This window comes from Sinohyriopsis cumingii, chromosome 2, assembly GCF_028554795.1.
Source record: "Sinohyriopsis cumingii isolate HCF-2022 chromosome 2, ASM2855479v2, whole genome shotgun sequence".
NCBI classification, from domain to species: Eukaryota; Metazoa; Mollusca; class Bivalvia; order Unionida; family Unionidae; genus Sinohyriopsis; species Sinohyriopsis cumingii.
In genome coordinates this window covers 32,556,948-32,579,733 of record NC_142962.1, presented here as the reverse complement: position 1 = coordinate 32,579,733, position 22,786 = coordinate 32,556,948, and the positions used below count along the sequence as shown (strand labels likewise).

General features: G+C 34.2%; 1 protein-coding gene across 5 annotated transcripts in view; it reads left to right on the top strand.

The window, feature by feature from the left end:
* Positions 1-22,786, top strand: part of LOC149804581 (exportin-1-like) — an 81,047-nt gene that overhangs the window by 44,820 nt on the left and 13,441 nt on the right. For 2 of the 5 annotated variants that reach the window (XM_089941820.1, XM_089941828.1), the window contains exons 10-20: positions 541-614; positions 3,042-3,200; positions 5,206-5,472; positions 7,565-7,703; positions 8,257-8,360; positions 10,760-10,837; positions 12,264-12,420; positions 15,078-15,241; positions 16,633-16,872; positions 18,033-18,341; positions 20,231-20,378. In XM_089941820.1, coding sequence (XP_089797946.1) covers positions 541-614; positions 3,042-3,200; positions 5,206-5,472; positions 7,565-7,703; positions 8,257-8,360; positions 10,760-10,837; positions 12,264-12,420; positions 15,078-15,241; positions 16,633-16,872; positions 18,033-18,341; positions 20,231-20,378 — 1,839 coding nt within the window. The remainder of the gene's footprint in view (positions 1-540; positions 615-3,041; positions 3,201-5,205; positions 5,473-7,564; positions 7,704-8,256; positions 8,361-10,759; positions 10,838-12,263; positions 12,421-15,077; positions 15,242-16,632; positions 16,873-18,032; positions 18,342-20,230; positions 20,379-22,786) is intronic. The other 3 variants (XM_089941853.1, XM_089941837.1, XM_089941844.1) reach the window with 2 other exon arrangements.

Sequence of the window (22,786 nt, the reverse complement as noted above, 5' to 3'; positions counted from 1 at the left end):
AAAAGCATGACCACCTATTTTTAACCTACACTTTACTGGCAGAAGTCTTATGTGTTCAGGTTATCTGAGCAGCGAAATTGGCATCATCCAAAATTAATTTCAGAGCCAGTGATGTTATTGTTGAGCCTTTATAAGCAGTGTTGAAATGCCTGATAGCAGAGAGTTTTAGTATGTGAAGAATATATCTCGTATCTGCTGTCACATGGCTTAGGGTTGACCTGTTGGTTGCTTGTCAAAAATCCTGTGGTAAAAGTAGATCACTGAATTTGCAAAGTTTTTATATTATGCAATAGCAGAGCAGTTGAGATGTAGCATTCTGCAAGATTCTTGTAAATTGACAAAATGTGATGGTGTGAGATGCATAGTTCTAGTCTTCATTAATAATAGGGTTGAAAAAGTGATAATACAATTTTTATTTTTTTGTGTGCAATCCAATTAGTTGCACGTTTTATTATTTATAGAAATTATTGCAAAGATTAATCATAGTGTTGTAATCAGCACTCAACAATAAGCTGAATCATTTTCTTGTTTGTTTTCTAGCCAGTGTACAGGTGTCTCAGTATGATGAACAGTTTTTGCAACTCTATACCTTAACCATGGCCCAATTGAAACAAGTAAGTCTAGACTGAAATGTTATTTTATACTAGGATGTAATATTGTACTAGGGCTGAAGTGTTACACTGTACTGCATGCAGTTCTATACCTTAACCATTTCCCAGTTGAAACAAGTAAGTCTGGAGTGAAATGTTATTTTATACTAGGAATGGAATGTAATACTGTACTAGGGCTGAAGTGTTACACTGTACTGCATGCAATTCTATACTTAACTGAAACATGTGAGTATGGACTAAAATGTGGTACTTAACTCTGACTGAAACATAGTACTGTACAAAGATTTAATGTGATACTGTACTACATGCAGTTTTTTACATTAATTATGGCCAAGTTAAAACAAACAAGTCTGGACTGAAATGTGATTTTTTACTACTTAGAATAATTGTTTACAGCCTGCCATTGAAAAATAACGTGCAGGAGCAAATATTTGTTGTGATTTGCTATTCATAAATGAATAACTGTTTTGAACATGTACAATTTACATTCATTATTTTGTGGTAGGCCTGAGACTGAAAATGTTTGCTACTCATTTGGTCCTTTAAAAAAGAAAATTCATTGTTGCAACTAAATTTGCTGAATTTTTTTTTATTTTTGTTTTCTTAAATATCTTATGATAACTCTTGTATGTATTTTATTACAACTGGGGGCAAACTAATTGGGTTTGGGCTAAATAGTATCAATATACAATAGTATCACTGTAATTTGTATTCCCCGAAGGGGTTTGACAATTTTTGAACATGTATCTTAGGCCTCTTTTGCACAAATTAATTGTGAGAAGTATTTTAGTGATTAAAATTGTTAAAAATATATATAGTTGTCACCATTACAAAAGAATTTAGATATACATTGAAAATTAATCTTGTTATACATTACCTTGATCCAGAGATTACAAGATTTCCCCCAAAAAAAAGATTTACCTTTTTTTTAAATAAAAAAAGGCTATCCAAGAAACTGAATGGTGATTTAAGTTTTAAATTATATCTTGAAATATTTTAGTGTTAATTTTATGTTGCATATACTATTATATTGAACATTGATTGATTAAACGAAAACAGGATTTCATATCTGGAAGACTGAAGACCCAAATGAAACAAAATTTTTAATTTAAAAATAACATTTTGGAATGTGTCCACTAAAAGGTGGGGTTTATGTTGTTACGTTATGAGTCTGACCAGCCATCAGTTAGTTTGAGCACAATAACTCATTGTCCACCATCAACAATTGTAAACTTTATGGATGTTTTGCACTTGTGGTAAGGAAGAGCCTGATTGATTTTGAGGTGTAAGGGTCAAAGTCTCTGTGTCTGAAAGAAGTAAAGTAGTTCTCACAAAAATGTAAGTTATCTATATCAAAATCCCAAATAAACAATAAGGGGATGTGTAATGTGTCGTTCACAATACTCTTGTTGCTTGAGACAATTAAAAGATCACAATTAATCGTGTAATTAAAGGCACATTTTTTTTTATCAATTAGTAGCTTACAGCCTGGTTAGTTTTTATTGACTGAAATCTATATAAGCCAAGTAGTCATTTTGTAATAAAACATAAAATTGTACAGATGGATAATTGTTAGAAGAATGGAGTTAAGAATTGTCCTGTATCCAAGTTCTGTTTGCCATGGAGATCTGTGCCTAAAAGGGCAATTTTGACACTTTAGTGAATCACTCTCGATATTGAATGTAATGAGCTTTCATTAAATAGAACTTAAATTAAGTTGATTCATTATTCTACTTGTGTGAAAAAGAAACGGGGTCAGTTTTAGGTGCCTCCTGGGGAGAATGGCAGAAAAATTGAACTTTTGTTCACTGTGAATATTTGCCAAAATGTTTATTTTTTCACCTGATTTATTATTCACAAATTGCAAAATTGAGGAAGTGATAAAGTGGATGACCCATTGATATCTATTAAAACTTGAGTCACATGTATGTGTCAGCATTGCTTATTATGATGATAAGAGGTCATAGTAGTTTCCCATTTTGAAAATTGTTAATCTTATTATTGCATGAAAGGGAAAAAAGTTTTTATTTTCTTTGCTTCTAGACATTCAGTTTCTTTATGTTATCACGTGAATGCAGAATGTTTTGTATTGCTGGGATATAGCATAGTGTATAAAAATACTAATGTTTTTATTGTTTATTAAATCAGGTTATTAGTCAGTTGATGAATTTATTATTTGAACTGTTTTTTAGGTGTCCTATCAACAGCAACAAAAGCTGTTGAAAATCTTCTGATTAAGTGAGATTAAAACTCCCCCATTTACTACATGTACTGACTATAAATTAGTAAGCCATTGGTGCTAAATCATGCAGCCTATTCATTTTCTGTATCTTGATTCCGATTGCCTGCATTTTGCTACATCATCATAAAGTATGTGCTCAAAGGCACATAGAAAGAGTAAAAATTGTTACACATTCATTCCTATTCCAGATGCTTTCGCTACAAACAAATCTAAAGGAAGCCTACAGCAGAGGCACTGATGACGAGCAGATGTTCATTCAAAATCTCAGCCTCTTCCTCTGCACATTTCTTAAAGAACATGCTGTCCTTGTGGAAAAGAAACCAGAGTTACATGAAATGCTGATGGAGGTAAACAAGTTTTTTTTATAAATATTAGTCTGATAATGGTTCTGAATGTATTTGAAGATAGATGCCAGCTTTTCTTGTTCCAGTTCCATGAGGCAGTAATTGTTTCTTTCCTCTCCACATACTTGATTAGATTTTGTTCATACACTTGTTTTCTATTAGAAACCATTCTTTGATCTACTAACCTGCCATTCAGCAGTGTTGCATTTAGGTGAGCAAGCTAGAAGAACCCGACATCCTGACAGTATTCAGGTTCTAACTCCAGTCATTATAAGGCCTTAAAAAATGAGAGTCCAGTTTCATGACCTACCCAGTTTTTCCATTGGACCCTTAGCTTTGTTTTGACACCATGACAAAAAATCTTGTCAGATTAGAATTATGCAGAATGTATTTTATACACCAGTAAGCAGTCATAGGCTTTGTATATATATTGACAAATGTTCTTTTGCCCTGACACCAGTGACTGGTGAATTTCCGTGTTGGGTTGGTATACATGTACTTGTATGCAGCAGGGCAAGTCTGTTTTTTTAAAATATATTTTAAGTGACTGGAAGAAAGTTGAATCATATATTAAATGTGTCATAATGTGTGTTTGCTGATGCATCCCATTATTTTGGCTTTAATTGTTATAAAGGATTAACATTTTATAAATAAATTCACATTCAGCATAAGACTGTTGCCTTTTAGTTCATGATGAGCAGTTTCATTCCTGTTACAGCTACTGTCTTTCATGAGGAGATTATATTACATAAAAATGGGGTTGATTTGAATGAGGTTCATAACAAACTAAAATATCTTGAACTCTTATCATCATTTTTGGACCAATTTTTGTGGATCACTTGCATTTGAGACACTTGTTCGTTTTAGGAAAAAACAGATAGTAGAACCCTTACAATTTTGACTTCTGAAAATGACCCTTAAAATATGGACTTTTGGAATAATAGCTAAAACTATGGAAATAAGATTGAGCAATAAAATCCAGATAATTGGCTCATCCATGTTTGATTTGGATCTGGGTTTCATATTGATTTAGTGGTGTTAATCAGGGAACCTGACTAACTTTTATAGTAGTGCTTTAGATGCTTTGAAATGCTTACATTATTTCATGCAAAGCATCTTCTTGATTATAGAAGTTTTTTTTTTTTTTAAATGGCATCCAATGTACATAAGAATAAAAGGGACTATTCAGATATTTGTGGATAAACGGCAGGAAGGGTTACTTTATATTTACTTTAAAAACTTTTCAGTTGAACATACTATTTTCTGTTGCTGCATTATCAGATCAGTTTCAAACACTGAACATTTTAAATCACGTTTTCCAACTTTACAATAGTATTACATGATTTGTTACAAACTGGTCAGATGTGGGGGGTGGGGGTGGAATCAACTGCCTTATTGTGACTGTCTTGTTGGGGTTTGGCAAGTCTGGATAAAGGTCAAGGTCATAGTGACTGAAAGCAGGAACTGTTTTGTTCTCTGCCACATACATAAACAATATTTTGTGACTACCTTGCATTTGAGACAATGAAGTTAACTTTGATTGTTGGGTTCAAGGTGGGTGAGACTTGACAAAGAAAAAGTTTCTGAAAGAGAACCGAGTCCTCTTATGCAAACCATGACCAACCTTTGTGGAATACTTGCATTTGAAACTAGACAGGCGCATATTAGTTTTGGGGTTAATAGGTCAAAGGTGAACGTATCCAGGACTGAATAAAGAAAAATGATTTCTGCAAAGCAATTTGACAAATTGAGCATATAATTTAATATTCATGACACTCCTATTTTTGCAAGTAAAGATGGAACCACAAGTTTTTGGGGTGGATAAAATTAGCTTGATTTCCAGTTTTGATTTCAAAACAGTTTAAGAAAATGAGGTCTTTGACTAATGTATTGTTTACTTTGCTAACACTTAAGACAGCTGGATAATGATGAATAGAATGCTTTTGTCATTGATGGGGCGGGTTTACCCTTCGTAAGATCAAATGTTGTCTACATCTATTTATTTCAGTCTCTACATTACCTGATTTTGCTGTCAGAGGTGGATGAAGTGGAAATTTTCAAGATTTGTCTGGAGTACTGGAATTCCCTTGCAGCAGATTTGTACAGGGAGACCCCATATTCTGCCAGCACATCACCATTACTGCTGGGAAAGTCCCATGGTGAAATGCCAATCAGAAGACAACTCTATAATCCAGTTTTATCTCGAGTATGCACAAGACGATATCTTTCTAAAGATTTTCAGCAGATCCAATGGCAGATGAATAAAATTCTGAATGTACGAGTAAATGCTTGAACATGATTTGGGAATTCGTCTCTAACACAGATTAGGATGGTTTTATGCAATTTGCCACAATTTTTGATTGAACTTATGGGGCAGGCATTTTCAGCCTTTCATTTGCTAGATGCTGTCGTATTTGAGTCCCTTCTGTATTATAAACTACCCCTTTTCTTAATATAAGCTGATTCATGCAGTTAGTGTACACAAATATTTTATGGATAATTGGAATGAGAGAAAATTGCAAGAGGTGGAGGTGATCAATTAGGGATACATTTTGGAGTGGGTCTTAGTCGTCCATCCGTTGGGAGGTAGGATTATCAGTTTTTGGTGTCCTAGTCAAGGTCCTTTTTGGGGGGGGCAGGAATGATCAGTTGGGAATCCAATATCCGGAGTAAATTGCTGAAATGGGGCATTATGTACACCCTTTTACAGTTAAGATCAGCTTTAGTATCCCATTACATTGGTTTGTTTTTTTATCCCCATGAAACTTCTAGTGTTGTTTCATGGTTGGAACCATTATAGGACTTGCACAGTATTTTTTCTACATAATTTCTTTAACTGGATTCATTAATTTTAATCCCCAGCAAACAAATGGGGGGTGGGAAGTTATTCTGGAGTCATTTTGTCTTTTACACTGTTACATACTGTGCATTTCCTGTTTTTGTGCCCCCCACTCCTACCCCAATTTCCTAGTAATTGGAAAATAAAATGGTATGATCTTGTTTGCTTTGGCAGTTTGGCACCTAACTTTTGTCATAAAGTTTTAGTAAGTGTTCAAGTAACTTGTAACAAACGTGTTTGAATTTCTGATTCATCTGACGAGAACTGCAATATGGAACTTTCCATTCTAGATCTTGCTTACATTTAACTTTAGTTTTCACACGTGGTCTACCTGTGTTTTATATAATTAATCCTATTTTTTGTTATTTTTCTTGTAATGATACTCATGCTAACAATGTCTTAGACTGTATAAATTAGTTGGAATTATATAACAATGTGACTTTATGTTTTGATGAATTTACTCCCTTTTTTTAATCTTTCTTGTGTATACTTTTTTGGGAAGTGTAACAAAAATCTGCACCATATAGCACAGATGGTGCTGATGATACAACATTAAATCCTATACATTTATACTGACTTTCAAACCTATAATCAATAATTATTTTAATCTTAAATTATATATTTGGTGACTTTGTACTGTGTCTCATGGACAATTGTACAAATCTTGGAATGTTTCAAATGCCAGATATGTTTGAAGTGGAAATTGCCACCTGAAAGATAATGGCACTAATGTGACAAATGTGTCTGCCACAGTGAATTACTACATGGGTTTTCACCCAAGTCTTCTAATGTTGTCTTATTTGTCCTAAATGACCTAAATGCAGCTGATATCTTGCATCTAATATAGCTGCCATAGTGGCTATTTTTAAAATCCTGGCACTCAAGAAGGATGTTTTTTTTTTTTATTTTCAACACTTTCCAGTAAAAGAATTCATGTCTACAATTCCTGGAAATTCTGTTTGGACAGTAGAACTTTAGTTGATTCAAAGCAATTGAAACTTTCTGGACTGGCTATTCGGACAGAAACCTTGATTACACAAAAAGGCAAAAACCACAAAGGGTGACAGTTTAAATTTGTATGCATACGTGAATGACCTGATGAAACTTTCATGCTATTGAAGTAGTTTTTTAAATTTTTCTATTTTTTTAAAAAAAAGATTGTGGAATTAGACAGTTTGGGCTGCATGGGTGGATACAAGGTTTACAAACTCAGATTTAGTTGCGTTTTATCTTGGATATTGTAGCAGTTACAACCTGTTTTTAAAATAAGTATTGGATACCCAGTTCAAAGTGAACATCCTATACCCTGATCTGCCTTATATGGTGCAGGCAGATCAGTGTCTATATTGTTTGTTCCACAGATTATTCCTCATAAATTGCACAGACCCAGATCTGCTGGCACATTATGTTGCAGCAGATATGGATCTAGCTGGACTAAACTTGTGAGCAAGTTTTAATGATCGGCATAAAATGAAAACTTTCACTAGTGTTAAGTAGGTCTATTACACATCTTTTTCTTTTAAAAAAGGTGAGGCGAGTGATGATCTCTCGTATGGCAAAGCCTGAAGAAGTTCTTGTCATAGAGAATGAGCAAGGAGAGGTGGTCCGTGAATTTATGAAGGACACAGACTCAATCAACCTCTACAAAAACATGAGAGAAACACTTGGTAAGAAGCCAAATTTTTATGTGTTAAAAGTTGTCTTAGTAAACAGGTATGTTTTAATAAACCATTACCCCATAATTTCAATAACCTTTAGCTGAGTGATGGACTTTGACCATCAGTAATTTAATTAATTGACCTATAAATTCAGGTTAGTCTTTTTTAAAATACTGCATTGCCTGATGTATTTCACAAATAACTATGATCAAATTGCGGTGAAACACTATTGGCATAAATGAAATGAAAATTCACAAACTTTTCATATCTTTGTTCATATAACAAAAGACAAAAGAGATAAAAACATTTTTTGCTCAAGCATATAAGACATCTTATAAATGATTAAATATTGCTATTTTGGCACAAAACTGCAGTACTTTAAAAAAAATTGCTGAAATTATTGCAAACTTTAGGAAGCCATGCCAGAATCATGGTATATCTGAATTTGTGTTATAATGTATATATTAGTATATTATTAACTGATGCAAATTTGTAATTTTTCCATTTGATTGCAATATGATTGAAAATATCTGGCAATACTTGGAATTTAAATTTTTTTCAGTATATTTGACACATCTTGATTATGGTGACACTGAAGCCATTATGACTGAAAAGCTTCATAATCAAGTTAATGGCACAGAGTGGTCTTGGAAAAACCTCAACACTGTAAGTAAAAGGAGGAGTTTTCTTTGATGTAAAATGCGTCCAAGTCCATCATTTTGTTGAGACAAAAAAAAAAATTGTAGTCAGATTTTAAGATGAAAAAGACTAAGCAAGCATTGCAGTATGGGCAGGTGAGAATTAGATATTCATCAGAGCTTTGTTTTATGCTATCTTGAATGAAAATTAAAGTGTGCACTAACAAAAATGTATCTAAATTCAATAAATTACTAGATCAATACAGTCAATATGACATGTATTCCATAAGATGCTTTTGCATACCAAATATCATTGATCAATAAGAAATAGATCTACTAATTGAACAAACAAAATGGCTTTGATTTTCTTTTGTCAACTATTGCCTGGAAAAAAATGATAACCAGAAGTGATTATCTGAAAATATATGAGTACCTGTGCTTATCATCTTCTCTGCAGGTCAAGTCGTTGGTTTTGGCGTCTTAAAATAAGTCTGGCATTTCTTTGACCGCTGTTTTATCTTTTTGTTGACTTGGTAACTAATGGATATAGTCAGAGGTTTCACTTTATCAGTTTCATATTCATCTACCTGAAAAAGATCAATTGCATCAGTTTTATTACTTTTGAATACTACTTTGTTTGGGCGAGTTATTTTTGCATTTAGAAATTTTAAGATGAAATTGTTTTTGGGATAAAGAAAATAGTTCCCAAATTTCCGATGATGAATTCAATAAAAGCCCCTATCCACCATGACAGAATGTGTTTGAAACATATTTTAAAAATGTATTTTTAAATGCCAACATTTTTTCCTTATGATCAAAGCTTTCCTTTTCTCCAAACGTTTAAGCTGTAGTTCTTCATTTAATTTATTTCTGTATATATATACACACACAATTAAGCTAAATTTTGTCTACCTCTTTCATGTCAAATGAATTTTCTAATCCTTGATCCTGAGTTGTCTCACTGTCTGCCTGTTGTGAACATTGTTCTTCATGTGCAGCAATAATCTAAAACAAAACGTACCTTATTAGAGTACATATATCAGTCACTTATACTGATGGCTATTCACTGACTTTCTAAAAATAATTAATCACAATATAACTGGAAACTTGTTGAACATGACAACACCACCACCACTGAAAAAAAAAATACACAATATTGTAAAATTTCTACTACATTTTGATTTATAGAGATTTTATATTAATTGGGGGTGGGAATAAACCACGTCATGTTTGTAAATATCTATATGTAAACTGATTCACACATTAGTCCAACAATTAAATATATAGGTAGGCCTTCTAAATCTACCAGCAGAAAGATTTTTCTATTCACATGGTCAAACAAAGTTGAAGGCAACATGAAAATTTTGACAGTATTTATCAAATGTTTATATCTCAGTTCTTGATTTATGAGATATTTACTCCATTTGTTTTGGAAACTATGAAAGAACGTTTTTCAGGGTACAAATGGAAATGATGTGGTGACTGATCTGTTGAATATCATAGATACAATAATATGGTATTTGTCATTAAAAACTCGCCCTTGCTGCTTCTATCTTTGCCTCTGCTTATTTTCTTTGTCGGTGACATTTGACAAGTTACTTCCTCTGATGGTGACAACATTTAAAGTCTACACAGTTGATGCTTTGGTGTTGAATGTTCTGATACATTTGCAGTTACCTTGGCTTGGTTTCCTTCACACCGTGGATAGATGGGACAACGTCATCATTGAGTTTGACTTTCTTTGGTGCCCTACCCATATGCTCAACCTCAAATCTATACCTAAATAGGAAGCATTCTGGTGTGAAATGAAAGGAGCAGTGGGCAAAAAACTCAGTCCGACCATCCCAGTTTGCTCTTTTGATTTTTACAAAATTTGTCCCCCTTCGAGGAAGTGCTTAGTCTTTCGGGAAGGAATACATGGAAAACCCATCTGCATTTGTATTCCCACAATTTGCTGCAACACATCTGAACCCGCTGCCCTTGCTTGAACCTCCATGATCTCCTCTTGGTATGATTGTGATAAAACTTTTCAAACTAAATAATATGGTTTTAGCTGAGATTGAGGAAACCCAAGCATTTGATTGACAAAAATCAAGCTTGTGAATGTTGTCCTGCCTATCAGTTGCAAAATCAGCCAGTAGCAGGTAATGTAATAATACCAGTTGCACCATCTGTTGATCAACTTCTGCTTGCATCGTTGCAGTTGTATGACTCCTTCCACATATTTAAAAGACTAAACCACATTTTGAATTCAATTTTTATGAACAGTTAAGTAATAAAAAAGGTCTAATGGGTTAATGCAGGAAATATATTGACATGCCCACAGCCAAAGAATCTTGTCTTGGACCTTAAAACACTAATTTCACATCCATAAATTGTCTAAAATTTGTCTTGAAAATGCTCTGAAGTTTCTTATTTTTATTTCAGCTATGTTGGGCTATTGGTTCAATCAGTGGTGCTATGCATGAAGATGACGAGAAACGTTTCCTAGTTACCGTCATTAAGGTAGGTTCCTTAAAGTAGAAGATGGCTTGAGGCTTAACCAAATGTATTGGACAATAAATATAAACTGCACTCCTTAAAATTCATTGAGTTTGATGCATGCTAACTTAAAATGCTATCATTACAGGGAATCCTTTAACGAGAAACCATTCAGCAAACAATGATTGAGTGTCGGGAAAGGTTGAGAGATATGGAATTATCCATGTAAGCAATCATCTGAACGAGAGGTAAAAATAAATTCTAAAACACTTGCAAATGTAATGCACTTTCTGTTTGGTGAATCATAACAAATTTGCAGCAGTAAAATCTACCAAATATTGTTGGAAGTGATGCCATGTCTCTCAGTATTGGTGCCATGGCAACTCAGTGATTAGTATGCTGGATTAGTGAAGAAAAGGATGCATGTTTGAAACATCCTCCCTGCAGGTGGGATGCTGTGGTGTGTTTCTGTGCAAGATGCAGTTGCCTCAGAATTTTAGATAATCCACGTTTTGCTGTGCTGTAAAACTCTGTGCCACAAAGAAATACATTCCCTGCTATAGCTCTTTCTTGCGACAGTATTTCCTGAAGTGTGTTAGAATGGGGATAATTATTGTGTGTTTGAGTATTTAGGGACATCAATTGTTGTTTTGCTGTTGCAGGTGTCTATTTTACTGGACTTAACACCCTACCAATAAAACTTGATCTGTGGCAGTAAAACAACCATTAACATCCTCAAATTGTCAAATACACTACTCTTATCTCCTAAATAAACTTGACAAAGCTGGGTAGGCTATGAAGGATTTTTCTTTGCTACAGATCATGAAATTGTCTGGATAATGACATCTGTTTGTAACAGTGTTCTGATCCTGCGACATAACAAACATACTAGGAAAATGTTGCAAGACCTTGCTGACAGAAATGCCAAACACTTGAATATTATTTTTCTGGTGGTTACCTATGAGCTGTCATAAATAGGGAATGTCCTTGCCACTATATCACTGACAGCATCAATTCATCAGCATGCGATTTAGCAGCTATATATAATATCTCTTTGGATCAAATATTCAGAATTTCAGACATTGTCTAATCTTGTGAGCGATTTGTAGATAAATATAATTATTAAATATGCCAGTTTTGCTTTCACTACTTTTAGATTGCATACTTTTGAAAAGGCTATTATAAGGTACAATAGGTGAAACTGAGTGCAAGCATATTTTACTTCTTGTGAAGACTCCGTGGTAGAAAGATATTGAAGATGCAATTTCTGTATATTCCATCAGTGTTTTAGGATCAGATATAGTGTTACCCTTATTTTGTTAAGTTTTTTGGTAGAACGAGGTTTTTGGCAATGTGGTGGGTCATTTGTGTTCATGAACAGACATCTAGTTGGAATTATAAATTTAAATTGTATTTACATCCCTCTAATTGCTTTGCATTCTATGTTTAGGACCTTCTGGGACTATGTGAACAGAAAAGAGGCAAGGACAACAAAGCTATAATCGCATCCAATATCATGTATGTGGTTGGACAGTATCCTCGTTTCTTGAGAGCTCACTGGAAGTTCCTCAAGACTGTGGTCAACAAGCTCTTTGAATTTATGCATGGTTAGTACCAATTACTCACTTCAGCTGCTTTTTAAACCGTAAAAGACATGTACTGTCATATAACTCTTTTTTGAGTGAAAACTTTTTAAGGAATGATTCATGTAAAAATGAAATTCTTCATGAGCTCCAGAGCTTTTGTAAATTTCATAACTAGACCTTTGGATTTCAGATATGGATTGAAACTTACCAGTGCTAGGTATTTGTTACTCCAAAGTCCTACCAGATTGAAGCAAGACGTCAGTCTGTACAAACATAGGCATATATAATAAAATAGACTATTTCTGTTTTGTATCATGGTCTACATCCAATGCATTTGTTTTACTCTGAAGAGAGAATTATTCAGACTAAATGGGATGCATTGTATAAAATTATCTTTTTTTTTTTGTTGTATGCCTGTTATGTTCAGAGAAGGAAAAATATATTTTTTTTGTCATGTATCCTTGTCAGGATTGTAAGTTTTGAATCGTTGAAGATATTTTAATAAAGTTTTGCCCAAGTATATATCACAACTTAACAATGTGTTGCATACTGTATCTATGCCCCGACCTCAAGACAGACCTGCCAACTCTTACGATTTTGCTGTAATATGGACTTAAGACATTCTAGCAAAAACTTTAGAAAATGATAGCTGTCAAAAAAACCAAATAATTGGTTCATCCATGTTTTATTTGGATCCGGCTTTCATCATGAAATTAGTAAGATTAGTCACAGAACCAGAATAACTTTACAGCAGCACCCCAGACGCTTTAAACTGCACCTCTTCGTTCATGCGAAGTGTCTCTATGATCAAACCGTTGATTATATAATTTTTAAAAATGGCATCCAGAAAGAAGATGGAAAGGAAAATAAACTTCTAGAAAAGTGTTAATAATCAACATTGAAGAATAAATAGGAGTATTCAGATTCTTGTGAATGAAAGCTGGAATGGACACAATTATGTTTATTGGACATCACATGCCAGTTTGAGTATGTTTTGTGGCAGGAGATATGAATGCCGTCGTCATGTGAAATGGAAAAGAATTCCAAGAAATATGTTGAGTTTAGAGATAGCAACAAGCCATTGAGCTGCTTAGGGTTTTGAACTAAAGTTTGTGCAACTGTACTAGTGGTAAATATAGTCTACACATACTTTACAAACCTTTCAGTTGAACATAATGTTTGTCGTCGATGCATCAAACTTTTAATTACATTTTGCAGCTTTACAATAGCAGTTACTGGTATTTTGTTACACCTTACTGAAAACTGGCCAATCTTACGGAAAAAAAACAACTGCCTTACTGAGACGGACTCATCAGGGTTGGCAGGTTTGTCAGTGGCACAGTCACAGCAAGGGAAAATGTAATTCTGCGATTTGAATCCTTTTGCAACGTACCCATTTTGAACCATGAAGATGTATATCATGAATAGTCAATTTTATATACCATAGGAATGCTCCTTGTCTCATGGCAGGGGGAAATGTAAATAATTGAACAGAGAATGACATTTTAATTAAGCTGTTTCACATCTTAATTTGACAATGTGCATATTCAGTCATACCCCATGCCTCAAGGTCAAGGTCACAACAAGGGATAATGCATGTTAATGGACTGCCTCATCTGGGTTGTCACAGTTTAACCACCACAGATATTTAGATGAACATCACCCATAATTGCTGCCCGAGCTGCTCATCCATGTTACAACTCCCTACAAGTTGAAATGTAAATTTGTTACATTTTTTTTTTTTTTTCTGCACTCATTGTAATGAAAGACCGCTCTGGTGGCCTAGTGGTTAGAGCGTCCACCTCGGATGCGGGAGGTCGTGGGTTCGATCCCTGGCCAAGTCATACCAGAGACTTAAAACTGGTACTAACAGCTGCCTCACTTGGTGTTCAGCATTAAGAGGTTAATGTTAGGACTGGTCGGCCTGGTGTCAGGATAATGTGACTGGGTGGGACATCATGCTACATGTCTGCGGCATAATGCCCCATTGCTAGACATCACTATAAACTGCCACATTGCAGACATCATAGTGATAATGACTGAAATTTTTTTTAAAGCTATGTTAAAAAATCAAAATCACATCACATCACATTGTAATGAAACTTGTCGCCAAAAGAAGCATTGAATTGATAAAAAGAAAAATTATTTTGTTGCATTGACAAATGGCTTACTTAATGTACCCCAACACATGTACATGACCTTATGCCATGGCAGTCACTCATTGCTTGTCGACTGTGTTGGTCAGCTGGGTTTTACCAAAGTTGTTCCTTTTGTTGTCCCTGTAACCTTAGAGCAATAATGCAAGTCATTGGTGTTTGGGAAAGTGTTACAGAAGTTTAATTAATGGAAAGGGAAACGAAATTGTTGCCAAATATATTTATCACTGGATTGGTTTTATAAAGGTAAGCAAATGCTAACTTGTAAATTACATGGATGTGAAAGATTGCAAACTTGTTCTTGCAGCTTTCCTGCAGTTTCTTGTTAAAGTAGTAGAGTTATGTGTTATACAAAATTTTGCATGTTGGTTGACCATTTTGCTATTGGCTACTTCATATTTAAATGTATCATTGGAATAGTCATTGGGTATGACTATTGTACTCGTGTATGCAGTTTTAAGATCCAAAAGTTTATATTCATGACAATTTTAAAATAAAATTTACCATTACTTTATTTGACAGAAACTCATGACGGAGTACAGGACATGGCCTGTGACACATTTATCAAGATTGCACAAAAGTGTCGAAAACATTTTGTGCAGGTTCAGGTTGGAGAGGTCATGCCGTTCATTGAGGAAATTTTAAATGGAATCAATACTATAATATGTGATCTTCAACCACAACAGGTTTGTATCTTTGTTTTTAACCTTATGTATAATGTACAGCTGCATCCCTTGAGCATCATTGTTCCGATGGAATGTTTGTCATTAGCCTAGACTTTACTATGAACCTTTTGCAGTTAATTCTAATTTGTTAAAAATGTTGCATAAGCAGTAATCAAGCTTGTTTTAATTAAACAGTAGGATTACTCCTATTACCCTTCAAAAGTTGATTGTATTGATCTCTTTAGCTCTCCAAGAAGTGAATTTTGGTTTTCCAGACCCTAATAATTCGGCAGCATCCAAGTGGGTAATTAATGACAGATAACAAAAAGCAAGGATTCTAGTTAAAAACCGATTAAAGAGTAATTATAAAAATGCATAATGATACTTTTCATAAGATACCTAGGTATGTTGGACATAACATGTCTGCATTCATAATGTTCATTTTCTGGCCAGCCATCAGTATGCAGTATCAGGTCTCTGAACTCTCTCTTCATGCTGTCTGACCTCAAAGAAACGGATGGATTATGTTTTGATGTAAATTGCATCTGTAATGTTTTCAGCATAAAATATTGTCATTTTCTAAAATCGCTGTATTTTGAATTTAATCACCAGAGGCAGCCAGTTGATAATTTTCATTCAACAATTCAAAATGTTTAGTTGCAAATGCAGGCATTTTAGTCACAATCTGGAGTGCTTTTCTTACCAATAAGGTTATGATGGGAACTTCTGTTATAGGGAAGAGATCATCGTGCAGCAAGAGACAGCATACTGTAAATTGTTAAAAACTAAATTCATGTGTTAGCATAGTGAATGTTGTGATATCTTTTATTCATCCATTGGTCTCTTATCCCCTTGCTTGAAATGCACAGATCTTTGTATTTATCTCCGTCATGTGGTAAGCGTGCTCGTGAAGAGTTTTGTTCTTGGTCGGGGGGGGGGGTGAGGGGGGTCAGCAGTCAGATTTACCCAGAAAAAATTCAATTATAGTAGATGTTAAAATATTTTTGACTACATTTATCAAGTTGAAGTAGGAAGTCACTAATGTATGTGACTGTATTGGGCTCCTGACCCTGGATCTATATGGGTAGGTGGGTAATCAATTATAAAATGTGATGGAATTTGCCAGGGTAAGCCATGGAGGTTGCTCGTATTTGTCTCAGTTTTCAGTGTAATGTAAAATGAGTGTGGTATTAAAATTAATTTAATTTTAGCATTTATTATTTTAGTGGACCATTCTTTTGAAGTCATAGCCACTTTTTTTAATTGAATTTTAAGGCACCTCTTATTTTCATAGTACAACCATAATAATCATGAAATATTCATTTTAATTATATTAGGATAGCTTATCCAAGTAAAATCTTAGAACATGCTTATAAGAAATTTATCATGGGTATTTTGCAATATTTATTCAGGTTCACACATTCTACGAGGCCGTGGGGATGATGATAAGTGCCCAGACAGATCAGGTTGCACAGGAACATCTTATAGAACGGTACATGTTGTTGCCCAATCAGGTCTGGGATGGAATAATTAATCAAGCCACACAGAATGTTGAGGTCCTTAAAGATCCAGATGCTGTCAAACAGCTGGGAAATATCCTCAAAACAAATGTTAGGGCATGCAAAGCTCTAGGCCATCCATATGTTGTGCAGGTAAGCTAGATCAAATAAACATGCAAGCTTAGAACAAGCTTGGTTTTTCATTTGTTTATTTTGTTTGAATGCATTTTAGTTCATTTTTGTACTAAACCTTCTCACAGGTTAACTGATTTTTAGCTTACATTGCTAAAAGACGAAGTGCTTATGGTATTGTCCATCAACATTTGTTATTTGCAATTTCTTCTATGAAACCAGTGGGTCAATTTCAACCACATTTAGCCGAGAGTACCTAGGCCTTCTAATTTGTTGTAAAATATGGATAAAGATATTGTTGATCTCTCCCACCTCTTCCCATACTCTTGAAACGTTGTGAGTAGAAACAAAAATCAAGCATTAGTACCAGAAATTGTGACGTTCTGTAACATTAACTGGAATAAAGGCAGAATCTCTTCAATTTCTAATCTTCTTAACTTTGATTCTATTTTTGGGATGTTAGATTTCAAGACAAATCCAACATTGGTGTTTTGAATTTGAATGGAGTTTTGCAAAAATAAAAGAAAAAAGCCTTAAAACTGTTATGGTATGAATATTTTTATTCATTGCCCATGAGATGTGTATGCAGAGTTCATACAGGTTCTTGAAAATCCTGAAAGTGCTTGAATTCTAAGATGAGAAAATTGGGGCTTTCATAGTACTTGAAAATTAACATGTCATCTGAAAAGTGATGGAGTCCTTGTATTTTTAGCGGAAAGTTGAAATGTTACATATGTGATCTGAAATAGTGGCATTCATGTTGTTTATTTGCATTAATTGAAACGTAAATGGCAAATATTCTCATTATCACCCCACATCTACACAAGGGAGTCATATGGTACTCACAGTTCATTCGCACTATTGTAATCACTACTACTCCGAAACACTTCCAGATTTATTCCATGAATTTTGTACTTTAAAACTTCGTGGCACTAAAATGTCATGTATATTTGCTTATGTGTTGAATTGCAAATTGCATAGACCCAGATCTGCTATGTCATGAGGGGCCAGCAGATCTCTCTGTGCAGTTTGTTTGGAGTAATCCTTAGAGCAAACAACATACACCCTCATCTGCCAGTACATTATGCAGTGGCTGATTAAGTTCTCAGTTGTTTAGAGTTGGACTAGATTTATTTGACTTGTAAAAAAGTATATATGGTAAAATTCTTCTTCTTTTGCAGTTGGGTCGTATCTACCTAGACATGTTAAATGTTTACAAAGTGATGAGCGAGAATATCAGTAGTGCGATTGCAACAAATGGAGAAAGCGTGACAAAACAGCCTCTCATTCGGAGTATGAGGACAGTGAAAAAAGAGACTTTAAAACTAATTTCGGGCTGGGTCAGTAGGTCAAATGACCCACAAATGGTAGCTGAGAACTTTATCCCTCCATTGTTAGATGCTGTGCTACTGGATTACCAAAGAAATGTGCCAGCAGCTAGAGAACCAGAAGTACTAAGTACAATGGCCACCATTGTTAACAGGCTGGAGGTAAGTCGACTACTTGTAAGATACAGTGCTGTAACAATCACCTTATCAATTGAAATATTTATCATTCATAATTAATTTTAATGTGATACAAACTATTGAGAATTATTTATTTCTCCATTGAAGGAATACATTGTCCAATCATATTAACATTAGGAAATAAGATTCACTGCCACTTAAATCCAGCCCACCCAGAAGGACCAAAACTATCATCAGTCCCATCTAATTATCAGAGACAAAGGGAAGAAACTCTTACTTGCTACAGGCTGAAATTTAATGCCTACATACTTGCAAAATGCATGTTGAGACTGGGCTTTTATATCTTGTAAGTACTATATATAACAAAATTTCATTGAAAATTTCAAATAACAATTAAAACTTTTGAAGTACATAAAATAAACAAAATCTCTTAATTCCAACAAATGTAAAATGAATCTTGTTTTCACATTGACTTCTTTACTGTGAAATGTTCTGTTTAGCAGGGGGTGGGGGATCTCAAAACTGCTCAAAAGAATTTGATTAAATTTGACAGCTGCCTGGCAGAAAAGGCTTTTAGGTTTGTGCAAATGGTGGTGATTTGAAATCAAATCTTTCTGCCTTTACTAAAAATGTATAAATTTGGAAATGACTTTTTGCACACAAAAAATGCTAAACAGAATGTGATCAGATTTAACAGAAAACATTCTGACATGAAGACTTTTGAAGTTGATTCAGAAGATGCCAATCTGATATCAGATATGGTTAATGTTAATCAAAATAGACAAATTAACTATATATATAAAAAAATCAACACAATTCAACCAAGTTTGATAGCTTCATGGAATGAAGTGCTTTCATTATTTGACTTCAGGTGTAGTCTCCATTACTAAAAATAGAAAATTTCATCAAACTTCTCAAACCAGTTCACAGAAATTAGGTTATATTGACAGAAAGCATCCTGTAATGGTACTGTTGTGCCATCAAATAAGGCTGCTATTATTAAAAATAGAAAGGCATCAACACTCTAAAATTTGCTGAACGTGATCTAATCGAATGTAACATAAAACATACTAGCTTGAAGGATTTTAAGATTTATATCAATGATGCTGATTTGCCACCAAATGTGCCCATAGCTGAAAATAAGAACAAATGTTAAACAACTTTGTCAGAGGGGGAAAAAAAATCACTTAACATAATTTGACAAACTTTTAGGTAGAAAGCTACCTAAAGCTTACTGTACATTAAAGCCTTTAAATAATGGACAATTGGTATTCATCTACCATCAAGTATGGAAGAAGATACAAAACGAGATTAATAATATGAAATCAACAGTATTAGAAGTTCCTACTGACAGCATCATAATGACCAAGATATATTCACTGTCTGCTTTTGAATATGGCTGTAAAGCAGGTGTCAGCCATGTGAGTGATCTCCATCCCACGTGTTGGGTCTTTAAGTTTGTGGTTTGAAGCACTGCAGAGCCAGATTTTGGCATTAGTTGGTTCTTGCATACTGAAATTTCATTTTCTGTGTGTTTTGTCCATAGTATTTTCCATGTCTTGTATGTACCTTTACAAAGTATGATACTTGATAGAGCATCAGATTTGTAACCCATGTATTACTGGTTCAGTATCTGCCCAGGTCAACACGGTTTGGCTGCCTCCACGTGTATTTGGGGAAAGGCATTTAGCTCCCCTGAGCATGCTATAACCAATAATTTGTTGAAAGTGCTGTTAGAACAAGCAAAACAAGAACAAAAAGTAGATAGAAATTTTGATATTTTTTCCCAAGATTTTAGTAACTAGCGGTTTGTTTCCATCTGCAAAAAAGCATTCTATCTCTATGAAAAACGTTCACAAGCAGTGCCATTTTTGGGGTGCATCATTTGACTTCTTGTTTGTGTTTGCTTTCAGGGACATATCACCAAGGATATCCCAAAGATCTTTGATGCTGTGTTTGAGTGTACATTAGAAATGATCAACAAAGATTTTGAAGAATTCCCTGAACATAGAACAAACTTCTTCCTTTTGCTCCAGGCAGTCAACATCCACTGTTTCCAAGGTAATAAGCATTCTTAAGATTGAAACTTTTTATGTTGTTGTTGTGAACTTGGATAAGTAGTTTTCATTCCAGAAATTCAAAAATTTAGGAACAATGGCCCCTACCAGGTCAATAAGTGGAATCATTTTGAGAAACAAAATAAAACAAAAAACAACAAATTAAAAGGTTTTAATAGCCTTTCATCTTTCTTGTTTATTTAAGAAGTTCAAACACATATCATTATCACAGTATTCATGTAATGAACTTGTTAATTTCTGCAATAAATATTAATTTTTCCAGCATTGTTTGCTTTGAATCTGTGTTTGTAGAGGCAGACTTCATCAAAGTTTACTACAAATTTTCATGTCCACTGACATTTTAGTGACTCTTGCCCTAGTCAAACTTGGAAATGAATAATGTAGAGTATATAATGCTGAAAAAAATGTATATATTGCAGAAATTACTAAATTTCTGGCCCAGGTGCCTAAGGTGATTTTTTTTGTTGTTATCCTCACCATCATGATTTTTCCATAGAGGGAAGTGAAATCATATTACTTGAATAACTGGAATTTATTGAGACAATGGAGTCAACAATTTTGCCTCCCATTACACAGCTTGGGAAATCGATGAAGCTGTGTTGTCACTGAAAATTACATATTCTTTTTATTTTCTATCAAGAATCCTCTACCATGTGTTCTCAGTGCCAAAGCCAAAAAATATCATTAATCACTAAAACATATCAAGAAAATTGATGGTCTCGTGCTTCTTTGATAATAAGTGCATTTTGTGCAATAAGCTTGGAATATAAACTATTTAGTCAAAAATCAACCATAAACATATTTATATATATATTTTCTTGGATATTTTTTTACATGACCTGTACTATAGCCAAAGTTGAAAAATGAGGGTCATTGGTTTGAGGCTAAAATTAACACAGGACAGGTAGCTAAGTGTTGATAAGTTTTGCATACATTTTTGCCACGGATATCATTGCTGAAATGTGGTATTATCTGTCTTTTGGTATTTTGGTCTATGTTGGTATCTTGTTTTAGCATTTAATTTCTTGATGCAGTCACAGTGCTTCATCCAGGATGCAGCCTTGAAGGATTTGTACAAAACAGATACCAACTCTGCAAAAAAAGAAATGAAGATTTAATAAGCAATAGAGAGAATAAAAATGAACCTGGCACATTTAATTTGCCTTCAATCGGTCACAGAAGCACTGTTGAATCATTCAATGTCAAATGTCTTGATTTTTTTTATGAATGGGAACAAATCCATCAAGTAACATTGGCATTCCTTTTATTCCACTTTAAGAAATTGTCCTTATTTGCAAAACATCATTTCAGTGCTCACTGTATTAGTAAATTCAGTCTGCTCTGTGCATAAATTATTAAATTGTAAAGACAACATGCTGATCTTGAACAATTGGGATATTGGAAGAAAGCTGGAATGTAAATTGTGTGCAAAAATTGAAGCATGTCACTAATTGCTGATATTTTTCTCCATTGTAAAGCGGAATTCTGCTTTTCTCATGACTTGAATCAGATTTTTCTTGATATAGTCTGTTTTTTATATCATCTTTGATCAGGTTTTTTAAAAACAGTCTGCCCAGTCCAATTCCACAGTGACCCTTGTAAATTATTTGTTCCATATATTAGTTAGCACACGACTCTTATAAAGTGTATTCTGATTGGTCAAAGGTTTAAATTCATCCAGTGAATCTTCATGTAACGGAAACTAGTGGTAATGGAAAGAAGAAGCATGCTTGTAAAACATGGCGTCCCGAGTTGTTGAGAGAGAGCATGAATGAAATGTTTAGATAAAGGTTTAAAAAAGGTATGGAAATAGGAATGACTGGAGTGAAAAGTTGGCAGAAAATTAGTTGGTGCGTTTATAAGAAAACTGTGAACGCTAGGGGACTGGTATTTTGTGACCTCTGCAAGAAAGATCTGAATTACAGTCATCGCTTTTGGAAGAGTTTGGAACAGCACCTACAAAAGAAGCTCCATATACAAAAATCGAAGCTCAGAAGGCATCTGGAAAAAGTGCAGTTAATTAATATAAGAAGAAAGATTTGCAATGAGAACAGATGTAGCCCTCTGTCAGAATATGCACACTGCATGTTGCCAATACAAGCACCGGCTTGAAAGGAAAAAGGCTGTTATTAAGAAGGAAAAGAAACGATTGCACATTGAGCCAAAAAAGTTAGTGATGACAAAAAGGAAGGCTAAAGAAATCTTTGCCCAAGCTGCAAAAAGAGCTCGACTGGCATATCAACAGTTTGTGTCCATTGGAGAAAAAGACAATTGAATATATGGGATTATTTGTAAATAGTTGATGTACTTGGGTGTTTATTTTACAGATTTGTTATGAAAAGAGAGAAGTATAATACATATGCTGCAAAACTGACAAATTATTGTGACTTA